Genomic DNA, 15,391 nt, shown 5'->3' with positions numbered 1-15,391 from the left:
CAAGTGCTTAGAGTGGCTGCTTTTGAAAGGTAAGTGAACCTGGTGTTGTGAGGGTTTAAAGACTGGGAGAAGTTTGGAGACATGAGTGGGAGGGAGGGTTGAAACATGGTAGTGGGTTGGGTCCATGGGGGACAGGGTTCAGACTGCTGCAGGTTGGGTCTGTGGGGCTGGCAGGGTGGGGGCGTTAAGGCTGCAACGGTTTTGGTCTGTGGGGCTGGTAGGGTTAGGCTGCGGTGGTTTAGGTGCGTGGGGCCAGCTGTGGGGGGGTTAGGTTGCAGCGGTCTGGGGTCTGTGGGGCCAGTGGGAGGGGGTTAGGTTGCAGCAGTTTAGGTGTGTGGGGATGGCAGCGGGGGTTTAGGTTGCAGCGGTTTGGGGTCTGTGAGGCCGGCAGGGGCGTCTAGGTTGTGGTGGTTTGGAGTCTGCAGGTCCGGCGGGGGGGAGGCTAGGTTTCAGCAGTTTAGGTATGCAGGGATGGCAGGGGGGGTTAGGTTTTGGCAGCTTGGGGTCTGCAGGGCTGGCGGAGGAGTTTAGGTTGTGGCGGTTTGGGGTTTGTAGGGCCAGCGGGGGAATTTAGGTTGTGGCGGTTTGGGATCTGCAGGGCCGGTGGGGGAGTTTAGGTTGTGGCGGTTTGGGGTCTGCGGGACCAGCGGGGGGGATCTAGGTTGTGGTGGCTTGGGGTCAGTGGGGCCGACGGGGGTTTAGGTTGCAGCAGTTTAGGTGTGCAGGGATGGCGGGGGGGGTTAGGTTGTGGTGGTTTGGGATCTGTGGGCCAACGGGGGAATTTAGGTTGTGGCAGTTTGGGGTCTGCGGGGCTGGCGGGGGAGGAAGGGTCAGGCTATGGCGGGTTGGAGTCGCAGGGAGGGGGTAAGGCTCATATTAGCCGGGGGAGTTCACTCGTCCAGTGAACAAAAGGTAAGTATATGTGTCCCTCGTTTAAGCGAGTACTGGTAAATAAAGTACTTGTTTAACAAGGGATGAGTGTATATATATAGAGAGAGAGAGTGGTGGTATGACTGAGCCCTGTGAGACTGCGACAGAGCTCTTGGAAGAAAAAACAGCTGTCCATCATGACTCCTCGAGATTAATTGTTACCCTAGATAGTTTGATTCAGTTGACTCATGACAGAAATATGTATAGTTCCTATTACATTTAAAGCATGAAGCAAACTTTTCAGGGGGTGGAATCGTAGAAGAGCGCCTATCTGAGTGGTGAGCAACCTGTGACCCACTGGGGCTCCACCTGTGGCCCAGAGACCATCCTCCCCACCAGCTACCACTTTCCCCTACATGCCTCTGACACACTGGGGCACTGGAGCCCCACATTTCCTATGCCTCTCCCTTCCTCCTAGCACTTTCAGAAGACCCATGAATTGCCTTATTTATGCTTTGTTCCTACTCTTCCTCCACCCTCCTAGAGCTGTGATGCCACCAATGAGCTGGTCGTGGTGTTCCAGCTCTGGGATGGAAGGGGAAGAGTGGGGACAGAGCATGAATCAGGTGATTGGCATGCTCCAGAAAAGCTGGGAGAAGGAGTAAGCATGGGGCTCTTGTGCCCCAGAGCATGAGAGGCATGTGGAAGAGGGGTTAGAAACCCAGTGGACTGTGTGCTGCTGCAGTGCACTGAGGTGAAGAGGGCTGCTCTCGAGGACCTAACAGAATAGAAACAGAAATAAGGTGCTTTGCATGTTCTTGTCTTCTTTTATTGTTTCTTTGGCTGTTTTAGTAAAAAGTAGTTGTCTGTTAGTCAATTCTAAAATAAATTTTAAAATGCTTTGACATAACAGAAGTTCAAACAATAGTGAAAAACCGTATCTGCAAAATATCAGAGAGGTAGCCATGTTAGTTTGTATCTCCAAAAATAATAAGAAATCCTGTGGTACCGTATAGACAGATTTTTCGGAGCATACGTTTTCATGTGCAAAGACCCACTTTGTGAGATGCATGTCATATCTGCAAATAGATCCAAATTTTTCTTTGAGAAACAAAGTCAGTTCAATCCTATAACAAATATAATCCCATTGTGTTGTTTTTTTAGTAATACAGTGCAATAATGAAATTAAAATTCTAGGTTTAGATGCATTGTGTGGATCAGATTGCTTGCAAAAGTTCAGAAGTTCTTTGAATGGAAAGTCTGCAGGATCTTGGGTCTCCTGTGAAATTAGAAGGGAAGCTTCCGGGTAGGCACTGGCAATGGCTATTTCAGCTCTTGTTGTTCAGAAAATGAAATGCCCTGAATGCCCTCATGAACAACACAGTACTAGAAAACAGGGACAAGAAAAGCAAAGCAGCTTTAGGGAGGGGCTTATAGGTGTCCTCAAACAGGTGCATGTTAAATTAGAACTCTTATGCTAGGCGTTGGGATAACTGAAGTATGTTTTCATTGGATCATTGCATGTTTTCATCATGAAGAATTTGAATTTGCTCAAATCCAAAGAGTTAAAAGAAGCTAATCTGTCCTGCAAGGCAGTTTATTTGCAGCAATAAAAGCTGAACCACAATGGTTGAAAGGATCAATCACAAAGGTGTACTAATGAAAAATGTTTCCCTCACTACAATGATTTTGAAGATACTTCAAGAGGATATTCAGGTATATGGTTACAGATAAATCAACTTTTTGCTGCACATTCTCATCCCGAGAGTAAGAAACCAACTAAGCTCATAAAAAAAATGAAAAGTCCCACTTCACTCGTAGGTGCTGGACTACGTCAGTGATTGTCATTCTAAAAGTATGAATTATTTCAATTCTATCAGATATTGTAAGCTGAGGTTTCTGAAGCTCTGCGGTAAAGGAAGCAAACTCATGAACACTTGTGAAAAGAAACAACAATGTACTTCTGGGTCTTGTTGTTTTTGGAACAGTTCCACTGAAACTTTATTAAAAACTTCAGTGAGCTCTTTCCAGAGCTCAAATGGTCTCTGTACATTGTCATTAAAATTAACCCAGCAGACTGGGTTGTAATTCAGCAGTACCTTGTGTATCTCACAGTCCCTTTCATAGAATTGAAAATCTCCTTCTATTGACACTCCTGGTGTGGACAGCACTGATGGATATTTTTTTCATTAGGTATTCAACTTCATCTGCACTTTTCATTGAAGGTGTTCTGGCAAGTACTTCTTAGTGGGCAAAACAGTGAAACCAAAAAAAAAAGTTTATGTACCTTTTGTGAAAGCGGTTTTGGGAAAAGAAAGGAAGCCATTCATTGATGGATGACTTCTGAAGAAAATTGCTTTGGCTGTAAAACCAGGAAGTAAGGCTTTCAGAGAGTTTCATACCACTGAGAAATGACACATTACAGACGAGCACAAGGGATCTGGCAAACTGTCTACAGAAAATACCTGGAAAGGTCACTGTAAGCCCTTTCTAAAGTCTGAGTTTGGATGAGAGATTTGGTGTCACAAGAAATCCTTAAGTCAGAGGTGCTGACAGAATTGCCAGTCTCCAAAGTAAGATGTATGCGTGTGGCCCAGGCCGGGATGGGGAGTGGGGGCGAGAGGAGAGAAGGGATGTGCAACTCCATGCTTCAAAAGAGGTGGGGCTTCAGAGAGAAGAGGTAGAGCTAAGGGCTAGCCTTACACCATGAGCCTTCAGTGCTGTCAGGAGTTCCTGCAGTGATTTAAAGGGTTCAGGCTGCTGCAGTAGGGTAGCCAGGATTCCCAGGCCCTTTGAAATTGCTTGCCCCGGGACAGTTACCCCCTTGCACTGACTAGAATTTTCTGGAAGGTGAGTGGAGTATCTGATTATACAAAACTGTCTAGTACATCTCACCTCTCCCCTGCCAGTGTTACCTCATTATATCTTCTCTTTTTTGTCTCTGCTGTAATGACAGTGGATGGTAAATCATGCAAATAGGTGATGACTGTTTAATGACTCAAACATCTTTGAATGAACTAGAATTTACTACAAATGAGTTTTCCATTCATAATCATTATTAACACAGCACCTAGGAACCCTGTTCATGAATCAAAACAAAAAGCGGTCAAGTAGCACTTTAAAGACTAGCAAAATAGTTTTGCTAGTCTTTAAAGTGCTACTTGACTGCTTTTTGTTTTGATAGTGTATAGACTAGCACGGCTTCCTCTCTGTTACTGTTCATGAATCAAGAACCTAGTGCACTAGGTGCTGTAAAAACACAGGACATAAAGATGGTCCCTGACTCAAAGAGTTTACAATCTATCTGCACATGTCTATCACTGTCAGTCTTACCAAGCCACCAGAGGTATCGGATGCAGATAGGGGAGCACAAGTACACAGTGAGACAACTGATCAAGAGCTATGCAGTGTTCTCAGCACACCAGCAGCTAACACCTCTGTAAATACTGCTCCAGTTTTGAATAAATATGCAAGGCTTTGACTGTACCAGTTCTCATTTTTCTATTAAAAAGCTTAACTTATGCCATGTGTTCTGTAACAACAAACCTGTGTACTTTGCAAGCTGAACTGTACATTATTTCCTTCCTTTCCCCTTCATGTACCCTCTCTCTGGAATTACCTTTTTTCTTTGAATGTTTCACTCCTTTTATTACCATATACATTGCCTGGGTGCCCTGTAGAAAGCTGGACTTTGCGCTTGTATTTTGGCATTGAATGTTCACAAATGGTTGAGCTACATATAATTTCCTTATGATCTGTAACCAATACTGCATAAAACCAAATACAAAGGTTTCAAAAACAGATAAATGTGCCTCTGGGTGGTGCTTCTTTCTATTTTGTTTTTTGTTTGTTTGTTTGTTTGTCTTTCAGTCTTGATTTTTGGCTCTGCTGGGCAAATAATACAAGCAAAGCTCATTATCCTCTGAAGGTTATTTATGTCAGGGCAGGCTGAATGCCTGTTTCCTTGCTTCATGTTGGCCGCGTCTACACGTGCATGCTACTTCAAAGTAGCGGCGCCAACTTCGAAATAGCGCCCGTCACGGCTACACGTGTTGGGCACTATTTTGATGTTAACATCGACGTTAGGCGGCAAGACATCGAAGCCGCTAACCCCATGAGGGGATGGGAATAGCGCCCTGCTTTGAAGTTGAACGTCGAAGTAGGGCACGTGTAGACGATCTGCGTCCCGCAACATCGAAATAGCGGGGTCCGCCATGGTGGCCATCAGCTGAGGGGTTGAGAGACTCTCTCTCTCCAGCCCCTGCGGGGCTCTATGGTCACCGTGGGCAGCAGCCCTTAGCCCAGGGCTTCTGGCTGCTGCTGCGGCAGCTGGGGATCCATGCTGCAGGAACAGGGTCTGCAACCAGTTGTTGGCTCTGTGGATCTTGTGTTGTTTAGTGCAACTGTGTCTGGGAGAGGCCCTTTAAGGGAGCGGCTTGCTGTTGAGTCCGCCCTGTGACCCTGTCTGCAGCTGTTCCTGGCACCCTTATTTCGATGTGTGCTACTTTGGCGTGTAGACGTTCCCTCGCAGCGCCTATTTCGATGTGGTGCTGCCCAACGTCGAAGTTGAACGTCGACGTTGCCAGCCCTGGAGGACGTGTAGACGTTATTCATCGCAATAGCTTATTTCGATGTCGCTACATCGAAATAAGCTATTTCGATGTAGCGTGCACGTGTAGACGTAGCCGTTGTCAATCAAAAATTCTTTGTTTAGTAATAAAGTATTATCTCACTATTATAAGACTGTAGTTCCCAACCTTTCCACTAGTACAGACCCCCTGTTGATCCCCTCCAGATAGTTCGTGGACCCCCAATCACCTCCCGAAAATGTTTGTGGACCTCCATTGGAGCTAATTCCAGCTGCTATGTACACTTCACTACATGAAAAAGATTTTCAGACAGCAATTAATAACATTGGAAGATATGTAATTTAAAAATGATTGTAACTTTGCAATCTATTTAAAACTTATTTTCTACGATCATTTTTACTTTTCTTTTTTCATGGGCCCTTTACGATATCTTCATGGACCCCAGATTGGGAACCACTATTATAAGACACCTTAAGTGTCCTGGCAACAAGAAACTTCGGAAGTAGACTGTTGTCTACTGGTAGGCGATTAGATGCAAAGGAGTTACATGTGGGAAAACAAAATTCTGAATGGCTTATGGTTCTGTTAACACGTATGACAAAGATACATTTCTGTTGTTCTACCACTTGAGCTGACAAAGAAGGCAAGAACAAAAAATGTTAATCTAGTGCTCTAATATTTCAGTTCTGTACAGTGGATGTAGTATAACCATGGTTGTGCAGAGTCACAGCAAGTAGGTAGGAAAAACTCCAATTCTTCAGTCCTTATTCAAACTCCCATTGAAATATGAAGGAACCTTCAGGTCCCTTTTAGGCCATGATTCTATGAAATTCTGCACTCCTTATACTGCTACATGCATTTTTTTCATGATACTACTGGTCAGCAAATTGAGCTTGTAAATGATACCTCACAATACACGGCTTATACAAAAATTATTACGGTAGCTCATAGAATGTGAACATGGGTATATTTTGTCACACCAACTGGTAACTTGGAAGCTGGGTAAAATCTCCCCGGGCTTGCTTTCTTCATCACTGACTTCATTATGGTTTTCGTATATCATGGAAATGGTATGCTTCAGACAGCATGGCAGACTGCAATAAATAACAGTATGATCATTGGAAGGACTCCAGGAAAAGTTATTTTGTGTTTATAATATATGACTCAGTTGGCTGTGTCTACACTAGCCAAAAACTTTGAAATTGCCATGCAAAAGGCCATTTCGAAGTTTACTAATGAAGCGCTGAAATACGTATTCAGTGCCTCATTAGCATGCGGGCGGCTGCGGCACTTCGAAATTGACGTGGCTCACCGCTGCGCGGCTCATCCAGATGGGGCTCCTTTTCGAAAGGACCCCGGCTACTTCGAAGTCCCCTTATTCCTATCTGCTCATAGGAATAAGGGGACTTCGAAGTAGCTGAGGTCCTTTCCAAAAGGAGCCCCGTCGGGATGAGCCGCATGGCGGCGAGCCACGTCAATTTCGAAGTGCCATGGCTGCCCGCTTGCTAATGAGGCGCTGAATACGTATTTCAGCGCTTCATTAGTAAACTTCGAAATGGCCTTTTGCATGGCAATTTCGAAGTTTTTGGCTAGTGTAGACATAGCCAGTATGTTTGAAAGAACTTGGTCCCACTTCTGTAACATGCTAACTTTTATAGTTCCACTACTACATCAATGAGTGCACCTACTTGTCAGATAGCTGGCTTTTAGCTTTGTGGCATTAAGAGCTTTCATGCGAGTCATGACATCCATGCACTAGTGTGTGTCACTGGTGAACTGAAGCTTAAATTTACCTCTCATTGCGCATACATAATTATTCTTACCTTTTAAAAAAGACTACTGCCAAGATTGAAAGAAGAATCATAGAACATGAGAACTGAAAGGGACCTCAACAACTCATCAAATCCAATCCCCTGCACTACTGGCAGAACCACGCATGTTCTAGATCTTCCGTGACAGATGTTTTTCTAACCTACTCGTAAAAATCTCCAGTGATGGAGATTCCACAGCCTCCCTAGGCAATTTATTCCAGTCCTTAATCACTCTGGCACTAGGAAGCTTTTCCGAATGTCCAACCTAAACCTCCCTTGCTGCAATTTAAATCCATTGCTTCTTGTGCTATCATTAGAGTTTAGAGAGCACATTTTTTCTTCCTCCACCATGTAACAACCTTTAAGGTACTTGAAAACTATCATCATGTCCCCCTCAGGCTTTTCTTTTCCAGAGTAAGCAAACGCAATTCTTTCTATCTTTCCTCATAAGTCATATTTTTTAGACCTTTAATCATTTTCTTGCACTTCTCTGGACCTCCTCCATTTTGTTCCCATCTTTCCTGAAATGAGATGCCCAGAACTGGACACAGAGTACTCCAGTTGAGGCCCAATCAGTGCAGAACAGAGTGGGTAAAGTACTTGTTTGCAACGCTCCTGTTAATACATCCCAGAATAACGTTTGCTTTTTTTTGCAACAGTGTGATGTTGACTCATATTTAGCTTGTGGTCCAGTATGGCCCCTAGATCTCTTTCTACAGCACTCTTTCCTAAACAGTCATTTCCCATTTTGTATGCATGAAACTGACTGTTCCTTTCTAAGGGGAGTACTCTGCATGTCTTTATTGAATATCATCCTATTTACATCAGACCATTTCTACATCTTCTACAGATTATTTTTAATTTTAATCCTATCCTCCAAAGCATTTGCAACTCCTAACAGTGTGGTAATATCCACAAACTTTATAAACATACTTTCTGTGCCATTATCTAAATTGTTGATGCCAATGTGGAACAAAACCAGTTCCCAAACTGATCCCTGCAGAACTCCACTTGTTATGCCCTTCCATCATGATTTTAAACCATTGATGATTTTTGTGAAAAGTTATTCAACCAGCTATGAACCCACCTAACAGTATCCCTGTCTTGGTTGTATTTTCCTATTTTATTTATAAGAAGGTTATGCAGACTGTATCAAATGCAAGCCTGTATGCAGGATGCAGATATAAAAGGCAATGCGAGCCAGTGCCTTCTCTGGGTCTTAGCACTCAATCTCGTCCCCCTTTCTAGCTTTATTGTCACACAACAGCAGCTTGCAGACCCATGACTTCCCCCAGAAGAGGTTCTGGTAATTTAAAAATGAAAACCCTCACATCCTGTCAGACCTATTAGCATAAAATAGAACCAGGGAAAAAGACATTAAGTGACAATTAAAAATATTTAACAGGCGCATGCCAACCATGAATTTACTGATAAAAACAGCTGTGTATTATGTCCACAGGACCTTAGTTCAAAAATTGCTTCAACCATTTCATTAGCTTGTGGCTGAAGCTTCTAAAATCACATCTCTAAAAATCCATTCATAGATATTTTGGTGCACAATCTGAGTATTTAGCGTTAGCCTTAAATGCTTGGATCTTCAGTTTTTTAAAATAAATTCTTCAAAAACCACCCTGATCTAAAATCAGCAGCTAGATAAGATAATCTGGACCAGGATCATCCCCTCCCCCCGCTGTCCCCTAACCCCCACTCCCAGCCCCGTATACTGCCTCCTGTATCCTGCCCCCTACACCTGGCCCTGAGCCCCTCATCAACCCTGATTCTTTGCTCTGAGCCCCTCACACGCCCCCACTCCTACTCCTAAGCCCAACATCTTCCCCAGCCCCCTATCCTAACTTCTGCACGTCCACACACAACTCTCTGCCCATAGCCTCTGATGCACCCGAACTCTGATTCCTGCACCTCCACATCTCCAGCACCCTGCCCTAACTTTTGCACAACCTGCACACTTTAATCTTGTATCCTGAGCACCTCATAAACCCCAACCGTGACTCTTGCACTTCCAGCCCACTGCCCTGAGCCTCCCACACTCCATCTCATAATTTCTGGAGTATTTCTAATTGACTTGTAGATTTGTTTCGCATCTTCAGCTATGTGTAGATGTTGCATTTTGGTGTTTTCACTAGCTTGAGTTAGAAAGGATGATAATACCAATACTCCAAGAGTAGTGCTCGTTTTCTTTTTATTTGATTTGATATTAAATACACATTGTAATCATTGATCCTTGTTAATTATCTCTTATTTTCTTCCACACCTGTGGATTGTTTACAGTACATATTTATATTTAGGTTTTTCACTTGTACTGGTGGTGCACATCCACGCACTACCTAAGTATTGGTGTTGCACATAAAAAATTTTAATCCCTCCCCACCAAAAGAAAACTCAAAGCATCCAAGGATGGAAAAATCTTAGAGGGAACACTGCTCCCCTGCCCTGCATGCCACCAGGACAGCCCATCTTTGCAGAGCACACAATTAACCTAAGCCTAAATCGGTTCAAAATAAATTACTGTAGGATAGGGCCAACAATGGCTATTAGCCAAAATGGCCAGGGATGCAAGTCCATGCCCTGGGTGTCTGACTGCCAGAAGCTGGGACCACATTACAGGAACTGGATCACTGAAAAATGCCCTTCTGTTCATTCCACCCAATATAGCAGGTTCTGACTGCTATCAGAGACCAGCTACATGGACTACTGGTCTGACACAGCATGGCATACCTTATCTTCCTGTCGCTTGCAATGGGCTTCCTTCTTGTACAGTGCCCCTGCTTTTAATTAAACAAGTAGATCCCTGAAAATCTGTGGATATCTGTGGACCATGTTTGTGGATTGTGTCTCATGTGGACTGCCTAGGAACTTAAAGCAATGCACAATATTACTTCTTGTTGCTTCTTTGGTTGCCACTAATGACTACCTTCACATTGCTTATATTGTATTTTAACACAGAATGACACCTCTTTGCAGCCGATCACAGCAATATGTCTTTCCAACAAGGCAAATACCACTCAAGACACAGGAACTTTTTGTTCAGGTTTCTCGTAAGTCTGAGTAGCAATGGCATTTAATATTATGTTGCAAGTGTACATTTGGCAACTTTTGTGCTTATTAGAAGAACCTGTTTGAAAAGATCAGTTTGTTCTATTTCAGTGATGCTTTGGACGTGGTGTGGGTCCATGCTATTCATTTTTGTACACAATTGCATTGAATTCTATAATCAATTCGAGGTCCTTCATATATTCCGATTTGGCCTGGCAGCCTCAGAACCCATTTTTTTTTCTGTTTAGACCCCAAACTCTTAAAATGCGATGTTAAAAGGCATCTTCCGTAGCCTAACAATATCCCCATTTAACTTAGTCAAGAACACATACCACAGTTGAAACAAACTGATACCCACACTTTTGAAGCACATCATAGGATGGAACTTTTTTACTTTATGATATTTTAAGCCCACTATAGCATAAGGTTTTGTCAAGGAATCGTTGATGAAAGAAAGCAATTGGCATCACAGGAAGAAACAGGCATTGAAGTAAAACCCGGAGTCTAAATTATGTGTGAAAACTGATCTAACATTACTTTCATCTTATTAATATTTGATCTCCCACCTGCTTACCCAAATGCCAAATATGGTTAGGGTTTTCTGGATTTCTAATAATTCTCGCTTTGAGTTATCTATACATTGGGATAGAGATAAAATTTAGCACATTGCAAAGAGAGAACTATATATCAATTTCTTACTTGTAATAACAATCCTATCAGGGTAGTAAAGATTAGAAGTAAGAGTTTTATTGTCCAGTATCACTACATAGTCTTTTCTCGCTTTTTAACTTCTTGTAGACTATAGGGCCATGAGCATTCTCTTTACTTGTTTTTATCCTCAAATCTCTTTTCTAACATTTGATATAAACTAAGTTTAGAGGGTTGCAACACAGCAAACGATGTTGCCAATTAATTTTGCTCTATTGGAGTCTTCACATTTTATTTACTTTTAAGGAAAAATAATTTTTAAATTGAGTTGTGAATCCGCATTAAGCCATTATTAGAAATTATTCAAAATGTTGCACAGAAGTACCAAGGCAGACATTTTGGCTAAAAATCATGAGATAAACCTTAGAACTTTTGTAGAGGAAAGCTACTCATACTGATGTCCCTTGAAGAAAAGCTTTATTAAATGTGAACTACATGTAGGGTTAAGAGGTAATACGTTCCAAGTTCAGAGTTACCAACTGCTAAGGTAGCAAGACTCTTGTATATTGTTTTCCACTGCTTAAAAAACATTCACTGCAATGGAGAAACTGCGGATTGTCTTGTAACTCAAAATCAACTCCCAGCATGTGCCCACTGTAACTGACACTGTGCTGCTCTTGCTTCCCAAGGGAATGGAGACCAGCAGAGAAATCTTCTGTGGCTTTATGTATGCCTACATAGATGAAGGAAATTGTAAGGCTTTGCTAACTCCAAAATACATTTCGTCCTCCACACCCATCAAGTTGTGGACAGGCCCGTCAATGGGAGTGACTGAGTGGAGGAAAGGGACAATTGCCTTGAGGCCTGGCAATCCAAAGGGTCCTAGGTATCTCAGCCACTGATCTTTGAGTTGGTGATGGACCGTGCAGCTCTGAGGGCTGCAGAAGGGGAATGTGCTATGGTCCAGGTGGCCCTGACGGCTGGCTGCCTTCTGTCCCTTCCCACACCTTGCTCTGGCACACATGGTGGTTGTCAGCCCTGCTGATTATGGATTTGATTTATAGGAAAGTGATTTTGGTATGCCTAAACATCATCCTGCAGAAAATGAACACTTCTGCTTTTTAATTAGTTACTGATACAGGGATACTTCTGTACCACCCATCATCCTTAGTGTTACAAAATATTGCAGATCCTTTTCAGTCCTCCTTATAACAAACCCCGATTCAGGGCCATTAAGTTAATGGGAGCTTTGCAACTGACTTCAATAGATTCTGAAGTCCATAATTAGAGATATGTTCTTGTTACATGTCCATAAATTGAACCTATTTATTCCTTCTCCTTACTGTGCATTGCTTTGAGATCCTCATTCCTACTAGTCTTCCTCATGCCTTGATAATTCTTCCTGCTCCTGTTCAAGCAGAATGTAGATTGTAGAATAGTCTACTGTCCATTTACTCCTTCTTTTGTGTGTTTCAATTGATTCTATTTGATAGAGGACTATCTTCAGTACAACCCCGTTTTCCACATGGACTGTTTCCTTACTCTTTAGCTGTACACTTCACTATTAGAACTTTGGCTATATCTACACTACAAGATAATACCGATTTTAAGTCATTTAGCTACATTTTACCAAATGTCTGTATTCATTGTAAATTCGATTAGCTTGATTTCTGGTGCACTAAATCGACATAATACAATATTGTAGTAACCTGACAGGTTAGAATTCTGAATGAACGGCAGTGAGAAAGCATCATGTCTTTAAATCAAATTAATTATCCTCCAAACATGTCCCATACGTCCCCCACAATGCCACACAGTTCTCTGCCCTGGCCTTTTCCATCTCCACTGCTCTCAGGTGCAGTGGAATTAGGCAACAGGAAGACTGTTTCAATTCAGCACCTGGAAGCCTGTGGTTGTAGGGTTTTGAGAGGCTGAAAATTCTTCTTTTTCTTTGCTAGTCGTGTGGCAATGGGGTCTGTGGTTCTGTGTATACCCCTGCCAGCTGCCTTTTTTTCCTGCACTGCTGAGCGCCAGCCTCTGCGCCTGATGCACCATGTGGCAGATAGGCTGTGGGTGGGTTTCCCCGGGTGGTCACGATTTTTGAGACTGGCTGTAGCCAGGGGTCTTTTAGCCGGCTTCTTCCTCTGAGGGTCTTCCATGACAGGGGGTACAAATCCAGAACAAACCTGCAAAGATCCGGTGCTTTTGCATCCTGTTTTCAAAAACCTGTTGGTTCTGACAGGTTTACTACCTCTCCCATCCCCTCAATTATAAAAAGCACATCTCTTATAAAGGCAAGCCAGACCCCTGTCTGTAAAAAGGGACATTTGTTTAACACGACAGGGGAAAGAGGGGAATTAAATGTGGGAAGACGTCATCAGATACCCACATCTACTTGTGGGGCATTTTTTTCCCCCATGCTGCACCAGTGAAAATAGCCAGAATGCTATAGGGTTCAGGGAACTGAGGGACAGGTTGCCACAATACACTGCTGCAGCAGTCAATTTAAGCTACTTGTGAGTGGCAGCAATAAGTCGATTTTTGGGGAGTATGTGGGAAGGTGAGGATGCTCAAAATCAAATTGATAAAACCCCGTGTTAATAAATCGATTTTAATAAATTTGATTTTAGCTCGTAGCGTAGACGCAGCCTTATACTCTTCCTTTTCTCCTTTAAACCTACTGTTTAATTAATCCATTAACTCTCCTGTGACTCCTTATACTACATCGACAGCACTCTCAGACAATGAGAGACCATGAAGCTAGACCCCACATTAAAATCAAATATAGAGCTCCTGGGTGGTAGCATTGGTTGTGCCTGGAGAAAAAAGTTAGAAACTAAATTCTAGGATCTGAAAACTTTTACACAGCAAAAAGTCAGGGGAAAAGGGAACACCTCATGTTTCTAGTGCCTAATCTGGTGCACATGACTCAGACAGATGGAAGATAATAGCTCCTTAAAAAGTGATTATGATCTATCAGTTCAATATACAACATAATAAAAGTATAAATATGGATTTATATAATACAAAATATGTATAACTAGGCATTTTCCAGAATAAAAATTACTTGTTTTTATCCAATTTTAAATCTCTAGTTTTACATAATAGACCATAACAAAATTTCTGAGTACATGCTGAACATGACTTTCAAATAAATGTATTTACCCAGTATGCTATTATACTCCAAAATATGTTTACTGCTTAAACCAGCATACACATATATCTAGTCCATCTTTCAAAACTTTCTTAATATTTATCAAAATCTCTTTGTTCTGGGGTATTATGTAAAATAACAATTTACCTTCTAAAATGCATAATATGTATTTTTAACCCGAGGAGATGTTAGGGGCTAATATTATCCTGTACACAAATCTTGCAAAATGAAAAAACACATGAACACGTTATCTATCAGACAAATGAAGTGCAAATAATAACTCCAGATAACAGCAGAGATTGTGAAACAAACCAACATCCTAAATTCAAGGTTAAAACCTCACTTAGTTTTGCTTTCCAATAATTATTTCCCCCTTTCATTATGAAGTAAGTTTAGAATAGACTGTCAGTTGTAACTCTGAATACCTTAATTTCCGCGACTGTGTTTTGGATGACTGAAGTTTTTACTTTGACATTTCCATAGTTACTGTAAGTTTACACAGGAATAAAATTTACAAAGTTCCAAAGTTTCCTTATGGTCTATAATATAAAATTTATTGTTTTCATGACGGATGAATTAAAACTGTCAAATGGGAAACAAAATGCCAGCAGTATGAACCCGGTAATTGACAATCAAGTCCTCAGATTATATTCACAGCATATTTTATACAATAAATCCCTGCTCTCAATTGCATTTCTTCTCTATTTAGGTTCTCAGAGACCAATCAGTTTTATAATTATCTCCAAAGAATTTTCTCCATAGTCACTTAAGCTCTCTCTGAAAAGCTGGGTGTGTTGCCATGCAATATTACCATCTCCTCCACTTAGTTCAGCTTCCAAAATAACTTCTGTTTCATCAGAGAAGTCTGAATAGGAACGAAGACTTTTATCTGTTGGAGGGGGGAAAAACCCAAACAATTAAAGTTCTTCTACAAATAATTTATATTGCTAGAATATATATGAAAAAGGCAATTTGAAATGAACATGAAGGTGTTTAATTTGCAGATATCTAAATATAAGTCCACAACAAATTATTATTATTATTTGCACGTGGTGGTCTCCAGAGGCTCCAGTCAGGATTCCAGTCTCCAGGAGCCCTATTCTGCTACATGATGGACAAATATAAAGACAGTCTCTGCTCTGAAGATTCCATATATCTCCTGTATCCACCTTAGGTTTTGCTGGATCCTAACCGTAGCTATTTCCCCCAAATATGGAAAACTGTGGCAGGTGGGAGTTTTACATTGATTACTCTCACATTTTCCC

At 42.0% G+C, this 15,391-nt stretch overlaps 1 protein-coding gene across 1 annotated transcript in view; it reads right to left on the bottom strand.

Annotated features, from left to right (window-relative positions):
* Positions 1 to 9,453: 9,453 nt before the first annotated feature.
* NGLY1 (N-glycanase 1) overlaps positions 9,454 to 15,391 on the bottom strand; it is a 53,731-nt gene continuing 47,793 nt past the window's right edge. Inside the window, exon 13 of the mRNA XM_074984439.1 lies at positions 9,454 to 15,015. Coding sequence (XP_074840540.1) covers positions 14,840 to 15,015 — 176 coding nt within the window. The 3' untranslated portion in view covers positions 9,454 to 14,839. The remainder of the gene's footprint in view (positions 15,016 to 15,391) is intronic.

Source organism: Carettochelys insculpta, chromosome 2 (genome assembly GCF_033958435.1).
Source record: "Carettochelys insculpta isolate YL-2023 chromosome 2, ASM3395843v1, whole genome shotgun sequence".
Taxonomy (NCBI): domain Eukaryota; kingdom Metazoa; phylum Chordata; order Testudines; family Carettochelyidae; genus Carettochelys; species Carettochelys insculpta.
Note: the sequence above shows the minus strand (reverse complement) of the source record. Positions and strands in the feature narration are given on the sequence as shown.